Source organism: Hordeum vulgare, chromosome 2H, assembly GCF_904849725.1.
Source record: "Hordeum vulgare subsp. vulgare chromosome 2H, MorexV3_pseudomolecules_assembly, whole genome shotgun sequence".
NCBI lineage: Eukaryota > Viridiplantae > Streptophyta > Magnoliopsida > Poales > Poaceae > Hordeum > Hordeum vulgare.
This window is the reverse complement of record NC_058519.1, coordinates 519,351,451-519,372,397: the sequence shown is the minus strand read 5'-3', so window position 1 is coordinate 519,372,397 and position 20,947 is coordinate 519,351,451. Positions and strand designations below refer to the sequence as shown.

At 47.1% G+C, this 20,947-nt stretch overlaps 1 protein-coding gene across 1 annotated transcript; it reads left to right on the top strand.

The window, feature by feature from the left end:
• Positions 1-19,857: 19,857 nt before the first annotated feature.
• Positions 19,858-20,622, top strand: LOC123430398 (disease resistance protein RGA5-like). Its single transcript, XM_045114268.1, has 3 exons — positions 19,858-19,998; positions 20,104-20,182; positions 20,254-20,622. Exons 1-3 carry the CDS (start codon positions 19,993-19,995, stop codon positions 20,514-20,516), a joined length of 348 nt encoding a protein of 115 aa, XP_044970203.1. The 5' UTR covers positions 19,858-19,992; the 3' UTR covers positions 20,517-20,622.
• Positions 20,623-20,947: the final 325 nt, after the last annotated feature.

The following is a 20,947-nucleotide window of genomic DNA, read 5'->3' as shown; positions in this document are numbered from 1 at the left end:
TATCATAGTAATCGAATTAAAAGATTTACATCATACCATGTCCAAAATATGTTAGTTGAGAGGCCCCTTTTGGTTGCTACACATGCGAGAATACTCCTTATCACCTCATCATCCAAATCCCAGAAATTGCCTACTCCTCTCTCGGTCGTCCGACGAGTCTCGGATGTCCGACGGCTAAACTCACTCCGGACGTCCTACCCATGTCGGTCGTCCGACGGGTAAATTCTCTTCGGACGTCCGACGCATGTCGGACGTCCGACACTTCGGGAGTTCTATAAATAGAAGGGCGCGGGCTGGGCCTTGCCCTAGCCCCCACCCGCCTCCTTTTCTCCCAGCCGCCACCACAGCCGCCGCCGCCATCGCCAGAGGTGCTCACCGGCGCCGCCACCAGGAGCCCTGCTCCGGGATCTGACTGATCTCCTCCACGGGATCCGATCTCCTCCGCAGGATCCTTCTTCCCTTCCTCTCCTCTCTCGATCTGCAGGTATCCCCTCGGTCTCACTCATGTTTGGTTCCCCTTTCTCCCAAGATTCATGTGTTCGTTCATGTGGTTTGACCGTGACCGTTCCCCATTGGGTTTCCAACCGTGTAGGCCTTGTTCATCATGCCCAAGATTAAGCACACCGCCCGGAAGAACACTGCTGGCTCATCCGCTCGTGCCCCTACTGGCACGGGGTCGGATGACTCCGATGGGCAACGCCGTCCCTTCAAACGGCTCGCCCGGGGTCCTCCTCCACAACAGCTCCCCTCGTCGTCTGATGGGTCTGACTTAGAGGATGAGCTTGCAGTTGAGGACCGTGTTGAACAGCCCGCCGTTCGGAAGTCTATGACGAAGCCCGGGACTCGCAGGGCCTCCTATATACCACTACCTCCTCCTGAACAGGCCGAAGGTGAAGCTCGTCGCATCTCTCTTGAACCTCCTCCTACTTTAGGTCGTGAAGTCAAGGACTTCACCACGTTTCCTAAGTCTTCCTACTTCACTTTCCGCCACGACGTTGACCAATTTTCTGTTGTACGTGACTCTATGGACTCACGTTTCCGCACAAACGTCCAAGCGGACATCTTTACTACTGTCATTGTTCCTAAGGGTCTCTCTGTCCATCACTTTACTGATCTTGAGCATATTCGCACGCACCCGGCGAAATACCCGGGTGCCATTGAGCTCATTGAGTCATCGGTGCTTGCTGCCCCCTTTGCTTTTTGGTGCGATTTTAACAGTGCTGCTATTCACCAGTTTTATGCCACATGTTTCTTTGACCCAAACAACACTGTTAGCTGGATGACCTCTGACGTACAGTTCACAGCCTCTTATGATGAGTTTGTTGCCGCACTCGGTTCCCCAACTCCGGCTTCAAAATCCATAAGAATGATCCTAACCATGCACATAAGCCAATTGAGGCGTGTGGGTTTCTCCTCAAACCACTCCTGAACTTGATGCAGACGAACGGATGAAGGATCTTAACCAAGTATCCATTTGGCGCTCTCCCTACTTTATCATCTTTCAGTGTCTTATCCGCACCATCTATCCCAAGATGGGTGATAGGGGATCCTGCAGTAGCTACTGTATTGACATCATGTCGCATTTGCACGAGAACCCCAAGCGCAAAATTAATGTGCCTCACTTTCTATGGCATGAGATTCGGCTCGCTAGTTTTCAATACAAGCGAGCCTTCCCTCATGCCCCCTTCATCCAGGCTTTTATTAACCGTGTTGCTGAATTCACTGTCGCTGCCACTCACTCGCATCACAAGTGGGTCATTCCCGCTCACATGGCGGATAACTATGCTCCCAAGAAAACCCCACCATCCACCTCCACTCGCCGCACTGCTGCCCGGACAACAACCCCTTCATCCAGCTCAGCTCCTCTCGGTCGCTTTGCCAAATTCATTGGCAAGGCACATTCTGCTATGATGAAGGCCTTCTCTTTCCAGTGCGGTCAAACTCATCATGTGGTTTCTCGCCTCGTCTCCTCCAAGAATGCCCTCAAGGCTCGTCTGAGAGACTCGGGTGCTCTTGATGTGAGTGACGATGAGGCCCTTCCTCCTGCTCCTCCTTCTAACTTTGGCTTCCCATCTGGTCCTGAGTGGGCTGATTTTCTTGATGAGGCCGGTGGCAGTGGTTTGCCTGACGATGAGGATGATGATGATGAGGATGATGCGTGATGATGATGATATTGATGAGGGTGATATTTGAGTATGTGGTAGCATTGTCGGGTTTCCCTCCTTTTTGGTCCTTGATGCCAAAGGGGGAGAACATTATCTTATCTTAGTTTCGATTTTAGTTTCTCTCATAATGTATGGTATGATGTATTATGTCGAACTTAATGATGTGTCATCATGTAACAATACTTATGGATGATGTGCTATGCCATCACTTATGGATGATGTATTGTTGAACTATGATGTGGTGATGAGATATCATGATATTATCGTTGTGTCATATGATGATGAGTTTTATGCTATCCTATTGATTCATATAATATGCCTTGATACATATGATATGCTATGAATTATTGATTCTTATGATATGCTATGTATTGTTGAACTATTATGGTGTTATATCATGCTATTATCTTCAATGCACACATTAAGGGGGAGCTCCTGCACCTACCTATTTTACTATGCATATAATAAGGGGGAGCTTCATAAGCATCGTAACAAATCTCTCCTAAGCCACACATGTTTATTACTATTTTTGAGAGCTATATGTATGTTGTCATCAACTACCAGAAAGGGGGAGATTGAAAGCGCAGTCATGCCCTTAATCGTGTTTTGGTGTTGCTGACAACACACATATAAGATAATTAATCACTAATACCCTTTATGCTATTGTGAATGATCATGTCTTGATAAGGACAAGCTCATGTGCTAACAAGGACAAGATCAAGATAAGCATTCCTGAGCACCACATGCTTGATCCTTGTGGATGTTCACATGGTGGACAAATGAAGATGAATATGTAAGCTAGGCTTTCCACATTGTGTATGGGAGAGCTACTTGAAGACTTCATCATGTCTTGCTTTCAACATTGAGCCAAGAAGGAACAACAACATCAAGCTCAAGTGAAAGGGCTAACTCAAAGGTATTAGTCCCTTTGACGTTAGTGGTGCAGAGTGATGACCAGCGAATAAAAGTATACACTCAAGTATGGATCATCGGTACCCTTTTACAATTCTTGAGTCTTTAGGGATCCCGCACTATTAATAGGGGGTCACAGGTTTTGTGATGAACTTGCTCAAACTAGATATCCACTGTTCTGCTCATACCACATCTCCACTGCTCTGCTGTTATGAGAAAACAGAACCAGTGCCTCGGACATCCAGCTTCCTCCGGACGTCCGAGGGCCGAACGACCGACTGCTTCGGAAATCCGGAATCCTATACGAGAGAAATCAGAGCCATATAACTCGGATTTCCGGCTCCCTCCGGACGTCCGAGGCCCAGACGTACGACCATCTTCGGAAATCCGGAACTATGCACCAGAGAAACTTGAGCCATATAACTCGGACTTCCGGCTCCCTCCGGACATCCGAGGGTCGGACGTTCGACCAGCCTCGGAAATCAGGAACTTTGCATGAGAGAAACTTGAGCCAAATAACTCGGATTTCCGGCGTCCTCCGGACGTCCGAGGGCCGAACGTCCGACCTCCTTCGGAAATCCGGAATCTCACACCAGAGAAGTTTGAGTCGAATAACTCGGACTTCCGGCTTCCTCCAGACGTCCGGTCCCTGTTCAACTACACAGTGATTCTATATATATATATATATATATACATCTCTCGGACGACCGACCCCTGTCGGACGTCCAACACCTAGTGGGCGTCCGGACATCCGAGAAACTGCCGGATGTCCGACCTCTGCCAGACTTAAGTGCCCCCAATGGCTGTTTTACTCTCCCCACTATATAAACCCCCCTCCCACTTCGTGAGAGGGTGCCCAACACAGCCATATCCTCATAAGAACACATTTCTACTCCACATACATTTGCTCCCACCAAATCTTAGATCCCAAGAGCATTTGTGAGCCCCTTTGAGAGTTGTTCCAATCAAAAGATAGATCGTCTCCCTCTCCTTCTCTCAACCAAAGCTATTTGAGATTTGAGCAAGTTTTGAGCATTCCCCGTGATCTTGTTACTCTTGGAGGTTGGAGACTCCTAGGCGGTAGGAGTTCTTCGGAGAGGAATCAATCCGTGTGATTACCCCCCGGAAAAGTTTGTGAGGGTTTGGAAGCCACCTCAAAGGCTTACCACTAGTGGTTGAGAAACGCCTTCGTGGTGTTATCTCAAAGGGAGAATAGGGCGAGCCTTCGTGGCATTGGTGTGCCTTCGTGATAACATCCACCTCTCTAACGGTGACTAGCTTCCCTCCAAGGAAGTGAACATCGGGATAAATCTTCGTCTCAGTGACCTTGGTTATCCTTAACCCTAACTCCTTACTTGTGGTTTACTTGTATTACTTGAGCATACATACATTGCATATTGTTTGTGCTCATTATATTGTGTTGGATATTTCTTGTACAAGATTAATCATTCAAGCATACCCTCTATATCCACACGTTCACACTTGCAGCTTTTGATATATCGTGTGCTATAGTGTGATTTAGTATCTTGTGTCGTTCACCTACTTGTCGTGTGATATAGCTCAAGTAAGTTTGTGTAACTTACTTTGGCTTGTTAGTAACTGTATTGTGTCCATCTTGGTAGATCGTGTTGTTGATACACGTTGCAGTGCCTAGTGCATTTAGGATTTGTGCTTGACAAGTATCCGCTTAGTTTATTTCCGCATTAGGTTTAAGCCAAATCCAAAGAAGTTTTTAAATAGCCTATTCACCCCCCCTCTAGGCGTCATCGAGGTCTTTTCAGCAGTAGCGTAGCAAGGACCAGTAGTAAAAGACTCATAGGCAGTGGATCGGTAATGGATGAGTATGCCGGATGTGATTCATCATGTAACAGCTATAACACGAAGAGATAAGTAACTAGCTCCCATTCGTCAATCTAATGTAGGCATGTATTCCGTATGTAGTCATACGTGCTTAGGGAAAATAACTTGCATGACAACTATTGTCCATCCCTCCCGTGGCAGCAGGGTCCTAATGGAAACTACGGGATATTAAGGTTCTCCTTTTAACAAAGAACCGGACCAACGCATTAACACTTGGTGAATACATGAACTCCTCATACTATGGTCATCTCCGGGAGTGGTTCCGGCTATTGTCACTCCGGGGTTGCCGGGTCATAACACATAGTAGGTGAGTACAACTTGCAAGATAGGATCTAAAACACACATATATTGGCGACAACATAATAGGTTCAGATCTGAAATCATGGCACTCGGGCCCTAGTGTCAAGCATTAAGCATGGAAAAGTAGTAGCAACATCTATCTCAGAACATAGTGGATACTAGGGATTAATCCTCGTCAAAACTAACTCGATTACATGGTAGATCTCATCCAACTCATCACCGTCCAGCAAGCCTACGATGATATTACTCATGAACGATGAAGAGCATCATGGAATTGGCGATGGAGGAAGGTTGATGATGATGATGGCGACGATTTCCCCTCTCCGGAGCCTAGAACGGACTCCAGATCTGCCCTCCACATGAAGAACATGAGGTGGCGGCGCCTCCGTATCGTAAAACGCGATGAATCCTTCTCTGTGATTTTTTTCCGGGGGAAACAGAATATATAGAGCAGAGATCGGAGGCGGTGGAGCCTCGTGGGCCCCACAAGCCCTCACGGCGCGGCCTGGGGGGTGGCCGCGCCCCCTGGGCTTGTGACCCACTCGCTCACCTCCTCCGGTGGATCTTTGCGCAGGTATTTTTCATTAATTCCAGAAAAATTATCCGTAAATTTTCAGGTCATTCGGAGAACTTTTATTTCTACACAAAAACAACACCATGGCAATTCTGCTGAAAATAACGTTAGTCCGGGTTAGTTCCATTCAAATCATGCAAATTAGAGTCCAAAACAAGGGCAAAAGAGTTCAGAAAAGTAGATACGATGGAGACGTATCAACTCCCCCAAGCTTAAAGCCTTGCTTGTCCTCAAGCAATTCAGTTGACAAACTGAAAGAGACAAAAGAAAAACTTTGACGAACTTTGTTTGATCTTGTTGTTGCAACTATGTCTAATTCATAACCAGAATTTTAGCAAGATCACAAGCAAACCACAAAAGAAAATGACATCTAGGTCTCACGGTAAACTCATATCAATGGCATAATCAACTAGCGAGCAAATAATAATAAGCCTCACACGTCGACACTTCAATCAAAACAACGTGAAGCAGTATGAACAAGTGGTATCTCGCTAGCTCTTTCTGAGACCGCAAAACATAAATGCAGAGCACCTTCAAAGACCAAGGGCTGACTAAACATTGTAATTCAAGGCAATGAAGATCCAGTCACAGTCATGCTCAGCACAGTTAAAAGCAAAGCATAAAAATGACATAGGTGCTCTCTAATTGGTGCTTTTGTAATAGGAGGATGACTCAACAGGAACATAAATAGACAGGCCCTTCGCAGAGGGAAGCATTGATTTGCAGGGGTGCCAAAGCTCCAGCTTAGAAAACAGAGATAATAATTTTGGGTGGCATGCTTTCATTGTCAACGCAACGACTAAGGGTTCTCAACATCTTCCACGCTACACATGTTATAGGCGGTTCCCAAACAGAAAAGTAAAGTTTTGACTCCCCCACCACCAATCAATCACACTCCACGGCTAGCCGAATCCTCGGGTACCGTCCATAGCAACATCAATCCTGGGGGAGTTTTGTTTGCAATTATCTTTTCGATTTGAGCATGGAACTGGGAATTCCAATTACCGCCCCTTTCTCGTGAATGATAGTGAATAAACATATATCGAGGATAACACGCCTAGCATGGAAGATACTGATAGCACCCTGTCACCACATGAGCAGTTCGGGCATGCAAAACAGATTATTTCCCGAAGATTTAGAGAATGGCACATGCAAATTTACTTGGAACGGCAGGTAGATACCGCACATAGGTAGGTATGGTGGACTCATATGGAACAACTTTGGGTTTATGGGAGTGGATGCACAAGCAATATTCCCACGTAGTACAAGTGAAGGCTAGCAAAAGACTCGGAAGCGACCAACTAGAGAGCGACAACAGTCATCAAAATGCATTGAGATTAACTAACATTGAGTGCAAGCATGAGTAGGACATAAATCACCATGAACATGAACATCATAGAGGCTATGTTGATTTTGTTTCAACTACATGCGTGAACACGCGCCAAGTCAAGCCACTTGAATCATTCATAGGAGGATACCATCCTATCATACTACAACACCGTCATCTCAAAATTCATGTGGGCATCCAAGACAAACCATTATAAGCTCCTAGCTAAGTAAGCATGGCATAAGAAACTATGATCTCTAAGTTGTCATTGCAAACATGTTTCTCTCACAACAAAGCTGAGTCAGGCATGATGAGCTAGTCATATTTACAAAAACAAAATAAATCGAGTTCATACCAGCTTTTCCAGGCTCAGTCACTTCATCATATATCGTCATTATTGCCTTTCACTTGCACGACCAAATGATGTGAACAATAATAAGAGTGCTCGTGCATTGGACTAAAGCTGGAATCTGCAGGTAAACACAAAGGAGAAGACAAAGTAATATTGCCCTTTGAAAGCTAAATAGGTATGCATGCAAGAGCCACTAAACATTGTAACCATGATCTTCTACCTTGACCCAAAGAAAAAGAAAACTATTTACACGGGAAAGCTCCCAACAAGCAAATGAAGAAAAAGATAATCTTTTTGGGTTTTCTCATACTAGACAGACACACTAAACGAAAACGAGAAAAAGAAAATTGACTAGCATGGATGGTAAAGTGGCAAAGTGTGAACACCGGCTAACAAAGTGAAAGCATAAGCAAGAACGTAAAGTCGGTGAGAACACGTACTCCCCCAAGCTTAGGCTTTTGGCCTAAGTTGGTCTACTCCCAAGGAGGGAAATAACCAGCTCCAGGATACTCCGGAGTGGACTAAGGATGCCACTGCTATGTGAGCTCCTCTGGCTCCCACTGATAAACTGGCGTCTGGTACTCGAGTGGTGGCTCGGGCACGGGCACCTGTGGTTGGGCTAGGCCCCAATATGCGTAGATGTCCGAGGGCATAATAATGTACGTGCCTGCATGAAGATTGAACAAAGAAGGAGCAGGCAAAGTAATAGTCTCATGAGTACCCTGACTAAATACCAGGTTATAAATCATCCTTCTATTTTGTTGGGGAACGTCGCATGGGAAACAAAAATTTTCCTACGCGCACGAAGACCTATCATGGTGATGTCCATCTACGAGAGGGGATGAGTGATCTACGTACCCTTGTAGACCGTACAACAGAAGCGTTAGTGAACGCGGTTGATATAGTGGAACGTCCTCACGTCCCTCGATCCGCCCCGCGAACAATCCCGCGATCAGTCCCACGATCTAGTACCGAATGAATGGCACCACCGCGTTCAGCACACGTACCGCTCGACGATGATCTCGGCCTTCTTGATCCAGCAAGAGAGACGGAGAGGTAGAGGAGTTCTCCGGCAACATAACGATGCTCCGGAGGTTGGTTATGACCTTGTCTCAGCAGGGCTCCGCCCGAGCTCCGCAGAAACGCGATCTAGAGGAAAAACCGTGGAGGTATGTGGTCGGGCTGCCGTGGAAAAGTCGTCTCAAATCAGCCCTAAAACCTCCGTATATATAGGTGGGAGGGAGGGGACCTTGCCTTGGCGCTCAAGGAGCCCCAAGGGGGTCGGCCGACCCAAGGGGGGAAGGCTCCCCCCCCAAACCGAGTTGGACTTGGTTTGGTGGGTGGGAGTCCTTCCTTCCCTTCCCACCTCCCTTTTTTTTCTTTCTCTTTGATTTTTCTTTCTTAGGCGCATAGGGCCCCTTTGGGCTATCCCACCAGCCCACTAAGGGCTGGTGCGCCACCCTCATGGCCTATGGGCTTCTCCGGGGTGGGTTGCCCCCCCCCCCCCCGGTGAACTCCCGGAACCCATTCGTCATTCCCGGTACAGTCCCGATAACTCCGAAAACCTTCCGGTAATCAAATGAGGTCATCCTATATATCAATCTTCGTTTCTGGACCATTCCGGAAACCCTCGTGACGTCCGTGATCTCATCCGGGACTCCGAACAACATTCGGTAACCAACCATATAACTCAAATACGCATAAAACAACGTCGAACCTTAAGTGTGCAGACCCTGCGGGTTCGAGAACTATGTAGACATGACCCGAGAGACTTCTCGGTCAATATCCAATAGCGGGACCTGGATGCCCATATTGGATCCTACATATTCTACGAAGATCTTATCGTTTGAACCTCAGTGCCAAGGATTCATATAATCCCGTATGTCATTCCCTTGTCCTTCGGTATGTTACTTGCCCGAGATTCGATCGTCAGTATCCACATACCTATTTCAATCTCGTTTACCGGCAAGTCTCTTTACTCGTTCCGTAATACAAGATCCCACAACTTACACTAAGTTACATTGCTTGCAAGGCTTGTGTGTGATGTTGTATTACCGAGTGGGCCCCGAGATACCTCTCCGTCACACGGAGTGACAAATCCCAGTCTTGATCCATACTAACTCAACTAACACCTTCGGAGATACCTGTAGAGCATCTTTATAGTCACCCAGTTACGTTGCGACGTTTGATACACACAAAGTATTCCTCCGGTGTCAGTGAGTTATATGATCTCATGGTCATAGGAACAAATACTTGACACGCAGAAAACAGTAGCAACAAAATGACACGATCAACATGCTACGTCTATTAGTTTGGGTCTAGTCCATCAGGTGATTCTCCTAATGACGTGATCCAGTTATCAAGCAACAACACCTTGTTCATAATCAGAAGACACTGACTATCTTTGATCAACTGGCTAGCCAACTAGAGGCTTGCTAGGGACAGTGTTTTGTCTATCTATCCACACATGTAAATGAGTCTTCATTCAATACAATTATAGCATGGATAATAAACGATTATCTTGATACGGGAATTATAATAGTAACTATATTTATTATTGCCTCTAGGGCATAATTCCAACATATTTATATCTCTATCAAGAAAGTCATGGCGAACCATGCTATCATAATCTAGATATCTCTCGGGAAGAAGAACCTCTTCTTCCTCCTCTAGTCGAATGGGTATCTCAAAATTTATGGCAAGATGGGTAGCATAGATACCTCCATAGACAACACCTTTAGAACGGTTCAGATTCAACCGTTGAGCTACTATAGTGCCCAAGCTATAAGTTTTATCGTTATAAAGGGCTTCGCGCAAGACCGCTAGATATGGGGAACTAAGTGACCCAGCTTTCCCACGGCCAATCAAACATTTTCCCACAAATAGTGAGAAGTACCGAAGCACGGGAAAATGAATGCTAGCAGTTCTAGCGCAAGACACTCCTCTCTCCTCTCCTACAGCAATTGTATCGATGAAAGCTTCCAAGTCCCGTGGACGAGGTTCATGAATAACCCCAACGTAAGGTAATTTGCAAACATTGCAAAAATCCTGGAGTGACATGCGCTGGGGATATCATAAAGTTTGAACTCAACCATAGGAGGATTCTTCCTCGGATAGAAGTTAAAGCTTTGTATGAATATATTAGTGAGGAGGAGGTATTGCGGACACTTATCTTCAACGAAGGCGGTAAGGCCTGCGTTTTCCACCAAGTGATAAAAGTCCTCATAAATTCCAGCGGCGCGTAAGAACACGTCGCTTGGCCACTCGCACGCTCGAACTTCTACGACTCGAGGGACCAGATACTTGTGCTTCTTCTCACTCCCATCATCCTTGGGGTCACGGCTTGACGAGCCTCTTAAGAACCTCCTCATCTTTTCCCTTTTCTACCTCTCACAATTTCTGAAATTTTTAGTGATTCTAAGGAAAAGTGAATAAGGCTCAACGAAACTCATAGCAACTACTCCAACCAGTGCCTAGAGGCCATATTACGCATCAAAACTACTTGGTACCAGCTAAAATTAGCATGCGAAGCTCAAGAACATGGTCCCCAAGGCAGCAAAAATACGCGGAGTATAAGGCACTAGAGCAAAAACTAATTGGACCAATGGAGGAGTCATTTACCAAGGAGTAATTTCCCCAAAATAGTTCGGAGAATGGTGATTTGAGCAAAGAGATCGAAAATCCCAGCAAGAGGAGCAAGAACACGGGTTTGAGCTGCGAAATGATTTTTTCTGGAGCTAGGAGAACCAGATGAGAGAAAGAATGAGTGGAGGGGGTGCCTGTGGGCCCCACAAGCATGGGTGGCGCAGCCAGGGGGGTGCCGGCGCCATCAGGGCCTGTGGCCCACTGCTGCAGCCCCCAGATAAGCTCTTTGTCTTAGTATTTTTCAAAAAATCCAGAAAAAATCATACTTGATTTTCAGGACGTTCTCAGAACTTTTATTTTCGGGGTACTTTTCTACCGGACGCTAAAACAGAAAACAGGGAAAACTAAACTAAATCTATCATTTTTCTTCTAAGAAACCTAAAGTGAAAGCTTGGAACAGAGGTTTGTGACTCCTCGATTCATCCATCTCATGGTCATCGAAAGAAATCCTTCAGTGAGGTTGATCAAGCCTCTTTGACAAACCTTTTCGAATCGCAAAAGAGAACGGAGAATTTTTGAATAGTCACTAGGTTACCTCAATGGGGATGTGTATCTCCCAACAAGCAAATCATACTTCATCTTGACACGAGGAATAGGGCATTCAAAGCCCCCAATAAGAATCGATGAAGTTTTTTCGATAGCATTGATGCAATGTACTCGATATTGTTTCTTCGGAAAGTGCACCGTATGCTCATTACCGTTGACATGCAAAGTGACATTGCCTTTGTTGCAATCTATAACAGCCCCTGCGGTGTTTAAAAAGGGTCTTCCGAGGATGACCGCCATGACATCGTCCTCGGGAATATCCAAGATTACAAAGTCTGTTAAGATAGTGACATTAGCAAACACAACAGGCACATCCTCGCAAATGCCGATAAGAAAGCAGTTGATTTGTCGGCCATTTGCAGGGAAATTTTAGTGGGTGTCAACTTATCTAGTTCAAGTCTACGATAAAGAGAGAGAAGCATAACACTAACACCGGCTCCAAGGTCGCATAACGCAGTTCTAACGTAGTTACCTTTAATGGAGCAAGGTATAGTGGGCACACCGGGATCACCTAGTTTCTTAGGAGTTCCACCCTTGAAGGTATAATTAGCAAGCATGGTGGAAATCTCAACCTCGGGTATCCTCCTCTTATTAGTCACAATATCTTTCATGTACTTAGCATACGGAGACATTTTCAGCATATCTGTCAAACGCATTTGCAGAAAGATAGGTCTGATCATTTCAACGAATTGCTCAAAATCCTCATCATCCTTTTACTTGGATGGTTTGGGAGGAAAGGGCATGGGTTTCTGAACCCATGGTTCCCTTTCTTTACCTTGCTTCCTAGCAGTGAAATCATTCTTATCGTATCTTCTATTCTTAGGTTGTGGGTTATCAAGATCAACAGGTTCAATCTCCACATCCTTTTCATTGCTAGGTTGAGCATCTTCTTGAACATCACTATTGATATTATCATTAGGCTCATGTTCATCACCAGATTGTGTTTCAGCATTAGAGACGGAGACATCGTTTGGACTCTCAGGTGTAGCAGCAATAGGGTTGCTAGCGTGCAGGTTCCTATCATATTTCTTCTTCTTTCTAGGATGACTAGGTGCATTAGTGCTAACTCCTTGAGAATCTTGTTCAATTATCTTCGGATGATCCTCAGGATACAAAGGTTCCTGGGTCATTCTACCGCCTCTAGTGACGACTCTAACGGAATTGTCATTCAACTCATCGAGCAAGTCATTTTGAGCTTTAAGTACTTGTTCTACCTGAGTAGTAACCATAGAGGCATGTTTACTCAAAATCTTAAGATCATTGACGTTTGTGTCCACACAAGCACTTAAATGACTAAGCGTACGAGCATTCTGTTCCAATTGTCTGCTAACATAATCATTGAAACTCTGTTGTTTGGCAACAAAGTTATTAAATTTATCCAGGCATAAGCTAGCAGGTTTATCAAAAGGAATATCACTCTCATCAAACCTACGCACAGAATTTACTTCTACTACCTGTATCGGGTTATCGAGACCATGGATCTCTTCGATAGGTGGTAGATTTTTGACATCTTCAGATTTAATGTCTTTCTCTCGCATAGATTTCTTGGCTTCTTGCATATCTTCAGGACTGAGGAATATAATACCTCTTTTCTTCGGAGTTGGCTTAGGAGGTGGTTCAGGAATAGTCCAAGCATTCTCATTGCACAAGATGTTATTCAGTAGAATCTCAACTTGTTCTACAGTTCGTTCCCTAAAAACACAACCGGCACAACTATCTAGGTGGTCTTTGGAAGCATCTGTAAGTCCATTATAGAAGATATCAAGTATTTCATTCTTCTCAAGAGGGTGATCAGGCAAAGCATTCAGTAGCTGGACGAGCCTCCCCCAAGCTTGTGAGAGACTCTCTTCTTCAGCTTGAGCAAAGTTGTATATTTCCTGCAAGGCAGCTTGCTTCTTATGGGCAGGGAAATATTTCTCAGAGAAGTAGTAGACCATATCCTCGGGGCTACGCACACAACCAGGAGCAAGAGAAGTGAACCAAGTCTTAGCATCATCCTTTAGCGAGAAAGGAAAGAGCTTGATGATTTAGTAGTGGCGGATCTTTTCCTCACTAGTGAATAGGGTGGCTATATCGTGCAGTTTGGTAAGATGGGCTACAACCATTTTAGATTCATAACCGTGAAAAGGATCAGATTCGACCAGAGTGATTAACTCAGGGTCGACAGAGAATTCATAATCCTTATCGGTCACAAAGATAGGCGAAGTAGCAAACTTCGGGTCGTATTTCATCCTAGCGTTCACAGGTTTTTCTTTCCACTTGCGCAGTAATTTCTCAACATCATAGCTATCCTTACACGCAAGAAAATCTTCAGCTATCTCTCCCCCCATAACACAACGCTCAGGCATAACAGGCAATTCAGGCATAGTAGCAGGTTCTACTTCAATAGTATCAGCAGTTTCAGAAGCATCATCACATCTAACAGCAACTCTAGCAATTTGTGCATCAAGGAATGCACCTAGTGGCAAAGCAGTATCAGCCATAGCATCATCAGGCAAAGTAGTATCAAGCATAGCATCATCGGACATAGTATGAAGCATAGCATCATCAGACATAGTATCAAGCATAGAATCATCGTAAGCATCATGGACAACAGAAGTAGCATCATCAAGCACATGCGACATATCAAGATTTCTAGCAGGAGTCGATGTCGCAAACTTACTCATAACTGAAGGTGAATCAAGTGCAGAGCTAGATGGCAGTTCCTTACCTGTCCTCGTAGTTGAGGGCAAGATTTCAGTTCTTGGATCTTTCAGATTCCTCATAGCGACCAGCAGACGAAAATCCCAAGTGACTCAGAGAATATAGTTGTGCTTCCCCGGCAACGGCGCCAGAAAATAGTCTTGATAACCCACAAGTGTAGGCGATCGCAACAGTTTTCGAGGATAGAGTATTCAACCCAAATTTATTGATTCGACACAAGGGGAAGCGAAAGAACATTCTCAAGTATTAGCAGCTGAGTTGTCCATTCAACCACACCTGAAAGGTTAGTGTATGCAAGCAAAGTATCAGTAGCGAAGTGGTATGATAGCAACGGTGCCAGAAAAGGGTCTGTTGACGACAGACTATTCCTGACTTGGTGTATCAATGGCGCCAGAAAAGTGTTGCAGCAGGTAACAGCAAAGTAGCAAGTAACAACAATAGTGACAGCAGTAGCAAGGAATAGCAGTAGTAACAGCAGAGTGACAGCAGTAGCGACAGAGTAATAGCAACAGCAGTAGCAGCAGCAGTAGCATAGCAAGGACCAGTAGTAAAAGACTCGTAGGCAGTGGATCGGTGATGGATGAGTATGCCGGATGTGATTCATCATGTAACAGCTATAACACAGAGAGATAAGTAACTAGCTCCCGTTCGTCAATCTAATGTAGGCATGTATTCCGTATGTAGTCATACGTGCTTAGGGAAAAGAACTTGCATGACATCTATTGTCCATCCCTCCCATGGCAGCGGGGTCCTAATGGAAACTATGGGATATTAAGGTTCTTCTTTTAATAAAGAACCGGACCAACGCATTAACACTTGGTGAATACATGAACTGCTCATACTATGGTCATCTCCGGGAGTGGTTCCGGCTATTGTCGCTCCGGGGTTGCCGGGGCATAACACATAGTAGGTGACTACAACTTGCAAGATAGGATCTAAAACACACGTATATTAGCGACAACATAATAGGTTCAGATCTCAAATCATGGCACTCGGGCCCTAGTGACAAGCATTAAGAATGTCAAAGTAGTAGCAACATCAATCTCAGAACATAGTGGATACTAGGGATCAATCCCCGTCAAAACTAACTTGATTACATGATAGATCTCATCCAACTCATCATCGTCCAGCAAGCCTACGATGAGATTACTCACGAACGATGAAGAGCATCATGGAATTGGAGATGGAGGAAGGTTGATGATGACGATGGCGGCGATTTGCCCTCTCCGGAGCCCAGAACGGACTCCACATCTACCCTCCAGATCAAGAACATGAGGTGGTGGCGCCTCCATATCGTAAAACGCGATGAATCCTTCTCTCTGATTTTTTTCCGGGCGAAACGGAATATATAAAGCTGAGATTGGAGGCCGTGGAGCCTCGTGGTCCCCACAAGCCCTCACGTCGCGGCCTAGGGGGGTGGTCGCGCCCCCTAGGCTTGTGGCCCACTGGCTCACCTCCTCCGATGGATCTTTGCGCAGGTATTTTTCATTAATTCCAGAAAAATTCTTCGTAAATTTTCAGGTCATTCCGAAAACTTTTATTTCTGCACAAAAACAACAACATGGCAATTCTGCTGAAAACAACGTTAGTCGGGGTTAGTTCCATTCAAATCATGTAAATTAGAGTCCAAAACAAGGGCAAAAGAGTTCGGAAAAGTAGATACGACGGAGACGTATCACTGGCACCCAAAGAATTAGCCGTGCAGGAAAACCTTGCGTTGGAGCACGTTGTCAGTGAAGAGGCCGTTGAGCTTGGTCCAAACGGCGTGAGAGTCATCGTCGGCGGAGACCACCGTGTGGAAGAGATCCTTCGAGATGGTGGTGTAGAACCGACGGATGAGAGTGGCGTCGATGGACATCCACTTCTCATCGTCCTCCATGAAGCGGGAACCCACTGAGCCATCGATGTGATCCCGGAGTGTGTACTCACGGAACACAAGGGAGAAGTACGTCTTCCAGGCATAGTAGGTAGAGGTGAAATGATCGAGAACGACAGGAACCCGAGTGAGGATGTTGAGATCGCGGATGACAACGGGGTCGTGGCCGTCAAACGGGTTGGTGTGGCGGCTGCGGGTGGTGCCGGAGGTGGCGGGGGAGGCCATGGGCCGATAGGTGGGGGGACGACGGCGCGCGGGTAGGGTGGCGTGGCCGAGGTGGTGCGGCGCGGCGGGAGGTGGGCGGAAGCGTGGGCAGCGGCGACGGCTCACGAGAGCGGCGCGGCGACGGCGTAGAGACGTGGCGGCGGCAGCGGGTGGGCGGCGGCGACGACGATGAGATCACGGCGGCGGCTGTGGGTAAGGTTAGACGTCGGCTCACCAGAGCGGCGGCGTAGAGACGTGGCGGCGGCGGCGGCGGCTAGGATTAGGTTAGGATCGTAGGTATGATACCATGTTAAAAACGTTTGTTTGGCAATGCTTCACGATGTATTGATCGGTGCATAGCACACGTATATATAGAGTATAATATGAACCTCAACCTCAACTATAAAAAGACATGATGACCGAGATGTCATTATGCAATCACGAGCTGTGGGCCCAGATATTTAATCAGGAGAGGAAGGGCTGACGTACGGTTCATCACGTCATATGTATATATATGTATATGGAACTCAAAGGCGTAGAGGGCTTTCTGAAGGAATGGGTTTACACCGAGGTTTCTATGTTCATACCGTGCGGCCTGTGAAGCAACAACCAACAAGTGCTTAGAGCACTAAGCAAGAATTTGGACAGTTTAGTGCTGTCCACGGCTTCGGGGGAATTACCATACAGGACAGTAAACCTTTAGGGAATCGTTTCCATACGGCGCGCCGGCCGAACCGACGCGCCGATCGTCCCTCACGCGATGTGGTTCATGCAACATTTTTTCCACCCACGCGCTTCGTTAATCAATGGTTGCAACATTTTTCATTTAAATTTGTTGCAACCAGCGTCATTTTTGCTGCACCCATTTTTTACTAAATTTTGTCCCTGTATAAAAGTTGCATATACGTTTGGTTGCAACTTCAATTCGTCGAATTTTTCATTACAATCGATGTTTTTTATTTTTATTACAACCGTATTAATTTTTGCTACAACCGGCATCATGTTTTGCTGCAACCGTTCACTAAAAAAGTTGCATACACGTCACGTAAATATTTGTTAGAACCGACGTTTAACTTTTGCTACCACGTACCATCAGCTTCGGTTTTTTGCTACGATCACGTAGATTTTTTTTTTGCTACAAATTTTGTTTTTTGTTGCAACCGTTGAAAAAATTGTTGCATCGCATCGAAATTTTGCTGCATAGGGGAAAAAATGTTGCATGCAGATCCAACGGTGCATACGCGTAGAGGTTGATGGATCGTGCTGCCCGCACGCGGCCGATCGAAAGTTTGGGCCGGCGCGCCGGCGCAGAGCACTTCCCAAACCTTTATTAGTCTCTTGTCCGTCTTTCTAATTCATGTACGTTACACATTTACCATCGTGTTTATACAAACAATGCGGGTTTGTGAGGACTTAGGACTCGAGATATATAGTACACCACTAGTGAATCAGGCACTAACCTTCAGAAAAGAGCCTCGTACAAAAACTTCAGGAAAGATAACCCGACAAACACGTCAACATAAACACGGAGGTGCAGCACTCAGGCGGTAGTAACTTAGTGCTGGAGCCGACCCAAAATGTCAACGTCTCTGACCGTCGCCCCCTCCCGTCGCCCCCGGACGATGAGGGGTAACCCTAGCCGTCGTCGTCGGTTCTTCCTCGCTCCTCCTTCATCCTCGTCGCCGCCGGCAGCGCCGCGGGCGAAGCCTGGCCGATAAGGGCGGCGGCAGGGATCCTCTGCCCTTCAAGCGAGATGGCTGGCGCGGGACGACCGTTCGTGAGAAGGCGTCGGACTAGCGCGAAGTGCGGAGGCGCGGCATGTGGATCCTAGCGGCGGCGTGCGGAGCGTGTTGAGGGCTGGGGTTTGTTCTTGCGACGCGGTGTGGCGGCTGCGGGAGAGGCAAGACATGATGGTCGCGTGCGTCGTTGAGTTTGGGTCAGATCCTTCTGGATCCGGCGTCCGGACGCCGTCGGCCAGCGCAGGGTGGTGGTACTCGTTACTGTTCAGATTGGATTTTCAATGATCCAGATACCCGCGGTGTGCTTCTCTCTTGCAGTTTCCTGGCGTTGCCGGCGTGGCCGTGGATGAAGCTGGTGGAGGAGATTCAGATAAGGGGAAACCCATTGGTTGGCACTGGCCAGCCGCGCCGTCGACGACGCTCAAGGGTGTCGTTGTTCTTCCTGGAGACGTCGGTCTATGTCTGTACCCCCACTTTCTATCTCACTGCCTCTCGGGTGAAAACCCTAACTCCGCTGGGCGGCGGCGGCGTCCTTGACGTCGTGACCTTCCTGAAGGCATCGCCTTGAGGGCTGACCGATGTTGGACACAATGTGGGTCCTGGACGGTTGCTGGTGGTAGGCAATGCTTTGGGGGAAACCCTAAGATCTGACTTTTCAGATCGAACGATGACGGTACTGCGGTGCCGTTTCTCTTTTGGGAGCATCGTTTATGGAGCAGTGCTGCATGACAGAGGCAGGAGATGGAGCGGCTTCGTCTGGCCCGAAGATTTGGTGGAACTGTCAAGTCATGCCTGGCCGACAGGTGCTACGCTGAGTCATGCCTGGTTGGTAGGTGCTACGCACGACAGTTCTTTCAGAGTCTTCGTGTCTGGAGGAATGAGTGCAGGGCAGTGGTGCAGTTTGGCGCCGTGGTGGCGTCAATCATCTTGCACGAAGATTTCGGTGAAGATGCAAGTCATGCCTGGCCGACACGTGCTACGTTGTGTCATGCCTGGTCGGCAGGTGCTACGCACGACAGATCTTTCAGAATCATCGCGTCTGGACTGACGAGCCGTGGTGGCGTCGACGGATGGATTGACTGGCAATGATGATACAGATCTCTCTCCTGAAGATGGGTTAGCGGCCTGATGATGATGGCAGCATCTAAAATGTGTGCGTGTGATGTACGCTTTAGGTCTGCTGCATCGGTGTCGATTCCGGTACATTATGTGAATGGATCGATGACGGCACCGGTTTTAGATATGGGAAGTGAGAGCACTTTACATTATCGAGTTTGACAGATATGAGTAGTGACTTTGAATGGTTTGATATATGTTTTTGTTAGACCTATGTTGAATAATTAGTAAAGATTGTCGCATGCGTCGATTGATGCAAGGTCGGGGGTTTCAACCTCCTTTTCAAAAAAAAAAAATATCAACTTCTCCTACGAGGGATACAACGCGGTTTCGGAAGAGCAGCAACAAAGGCAGCCTCGCGGAGTCAAGTCTTGATCCATGCCGCACTAACCATTGACAGACGGAAGCCGCGGTTGCGCGGTTGGGGATTAATTAAACCGGCCGATCTAGCAGAGTACGTCAAGTACATTCCCCGCCGGGCACGCGGGCTGTATAAGTAGAAGGGTCAGAGAGAGGCTCTGAATCATTCATCGCCCACGATTCTCCCGGTCTCCATTCAAACCCTAGACTACGCCTCAGCCTCCGGTTCTGCACTTCTCGGCTGAGATCTTCTGTCCGCGAGCCCGCACTGCGTCAGTATCTCGCTCTCATCTGTAGCCAGCAGAGGAGCAACATGAAGGTACGTGAGTGACTACCTTTTCTGAATTTCTGTCAGCAACTGAAACCGTTGCTCTTGTACTGAAAATGTTACTGAAACAAGTATGCTCTGCTTATCTTCTTTCAGCAAAAGATGGTGATCAGGGTGCACATGACGTGCGACAAATGCCGGTCCAAGGCAATGGGCTTGGTTGCCTCGGTACACGGTGAGTTGTACTTTACTTCGCCGGGCTCATGTACGATCAGGCATCGAACTAACTGAAACTTGATGGTGCAGGAGTGGAGCGTGTGGAGATACAAGGCGACGACAGGGACCGGCTCGCCGTGGTCGGCGATGGGGTGGACGCCGCCAACCTAACGGCCTGCCTGCGGAAGAAGGTCGGGAGCGCGGACCTCCTCACGGTGGAGGCGGTCGTTCCCGAGAAGAAGCCGGCAGCGGCATCGCAGACCACCGAGGCTCCGTGCCCGCAGCAGTGGTATCCCGGCTATTACTCCTGGCCCGCGGGGGCATACTCCCACTGCTACCCGTACGCCTTGTAATCTCTTGTATGTCTGCGGAATTATCGAATCGATCCATAAAAAAAAAAGGTTAAGACCCCTGGCCTCTACATCAATCTATGGATACGATCATTCTATTAATTATTCAACAAAGGTCTGTCAAAACATATATTAAATTAATCGAATGTTGGCTTAAACCCTGTCTCACTCCTTTGCCCGACGTTTTCCCGGTTGTTTTTCAGATAAGTGTCGCTAGACACATTCAGTTTCATCAGTAGACGGCTAGCGTCTGTAGCAAGTTAGTTAGCAGGTTTCTCTCGCCGGTTGGTTGCGACATGTGCGTCCTGGCTTAGTCGTAGTAGGCCCAGCTCGAAGCTCGGATCATGGGGATGGACGTGGTCAGTAGTGGAGCGCGTAGCTCGGGCACGACGCGGATGTATCCGCGATGAATAAAAGGAAAAACAGAAAAGTTG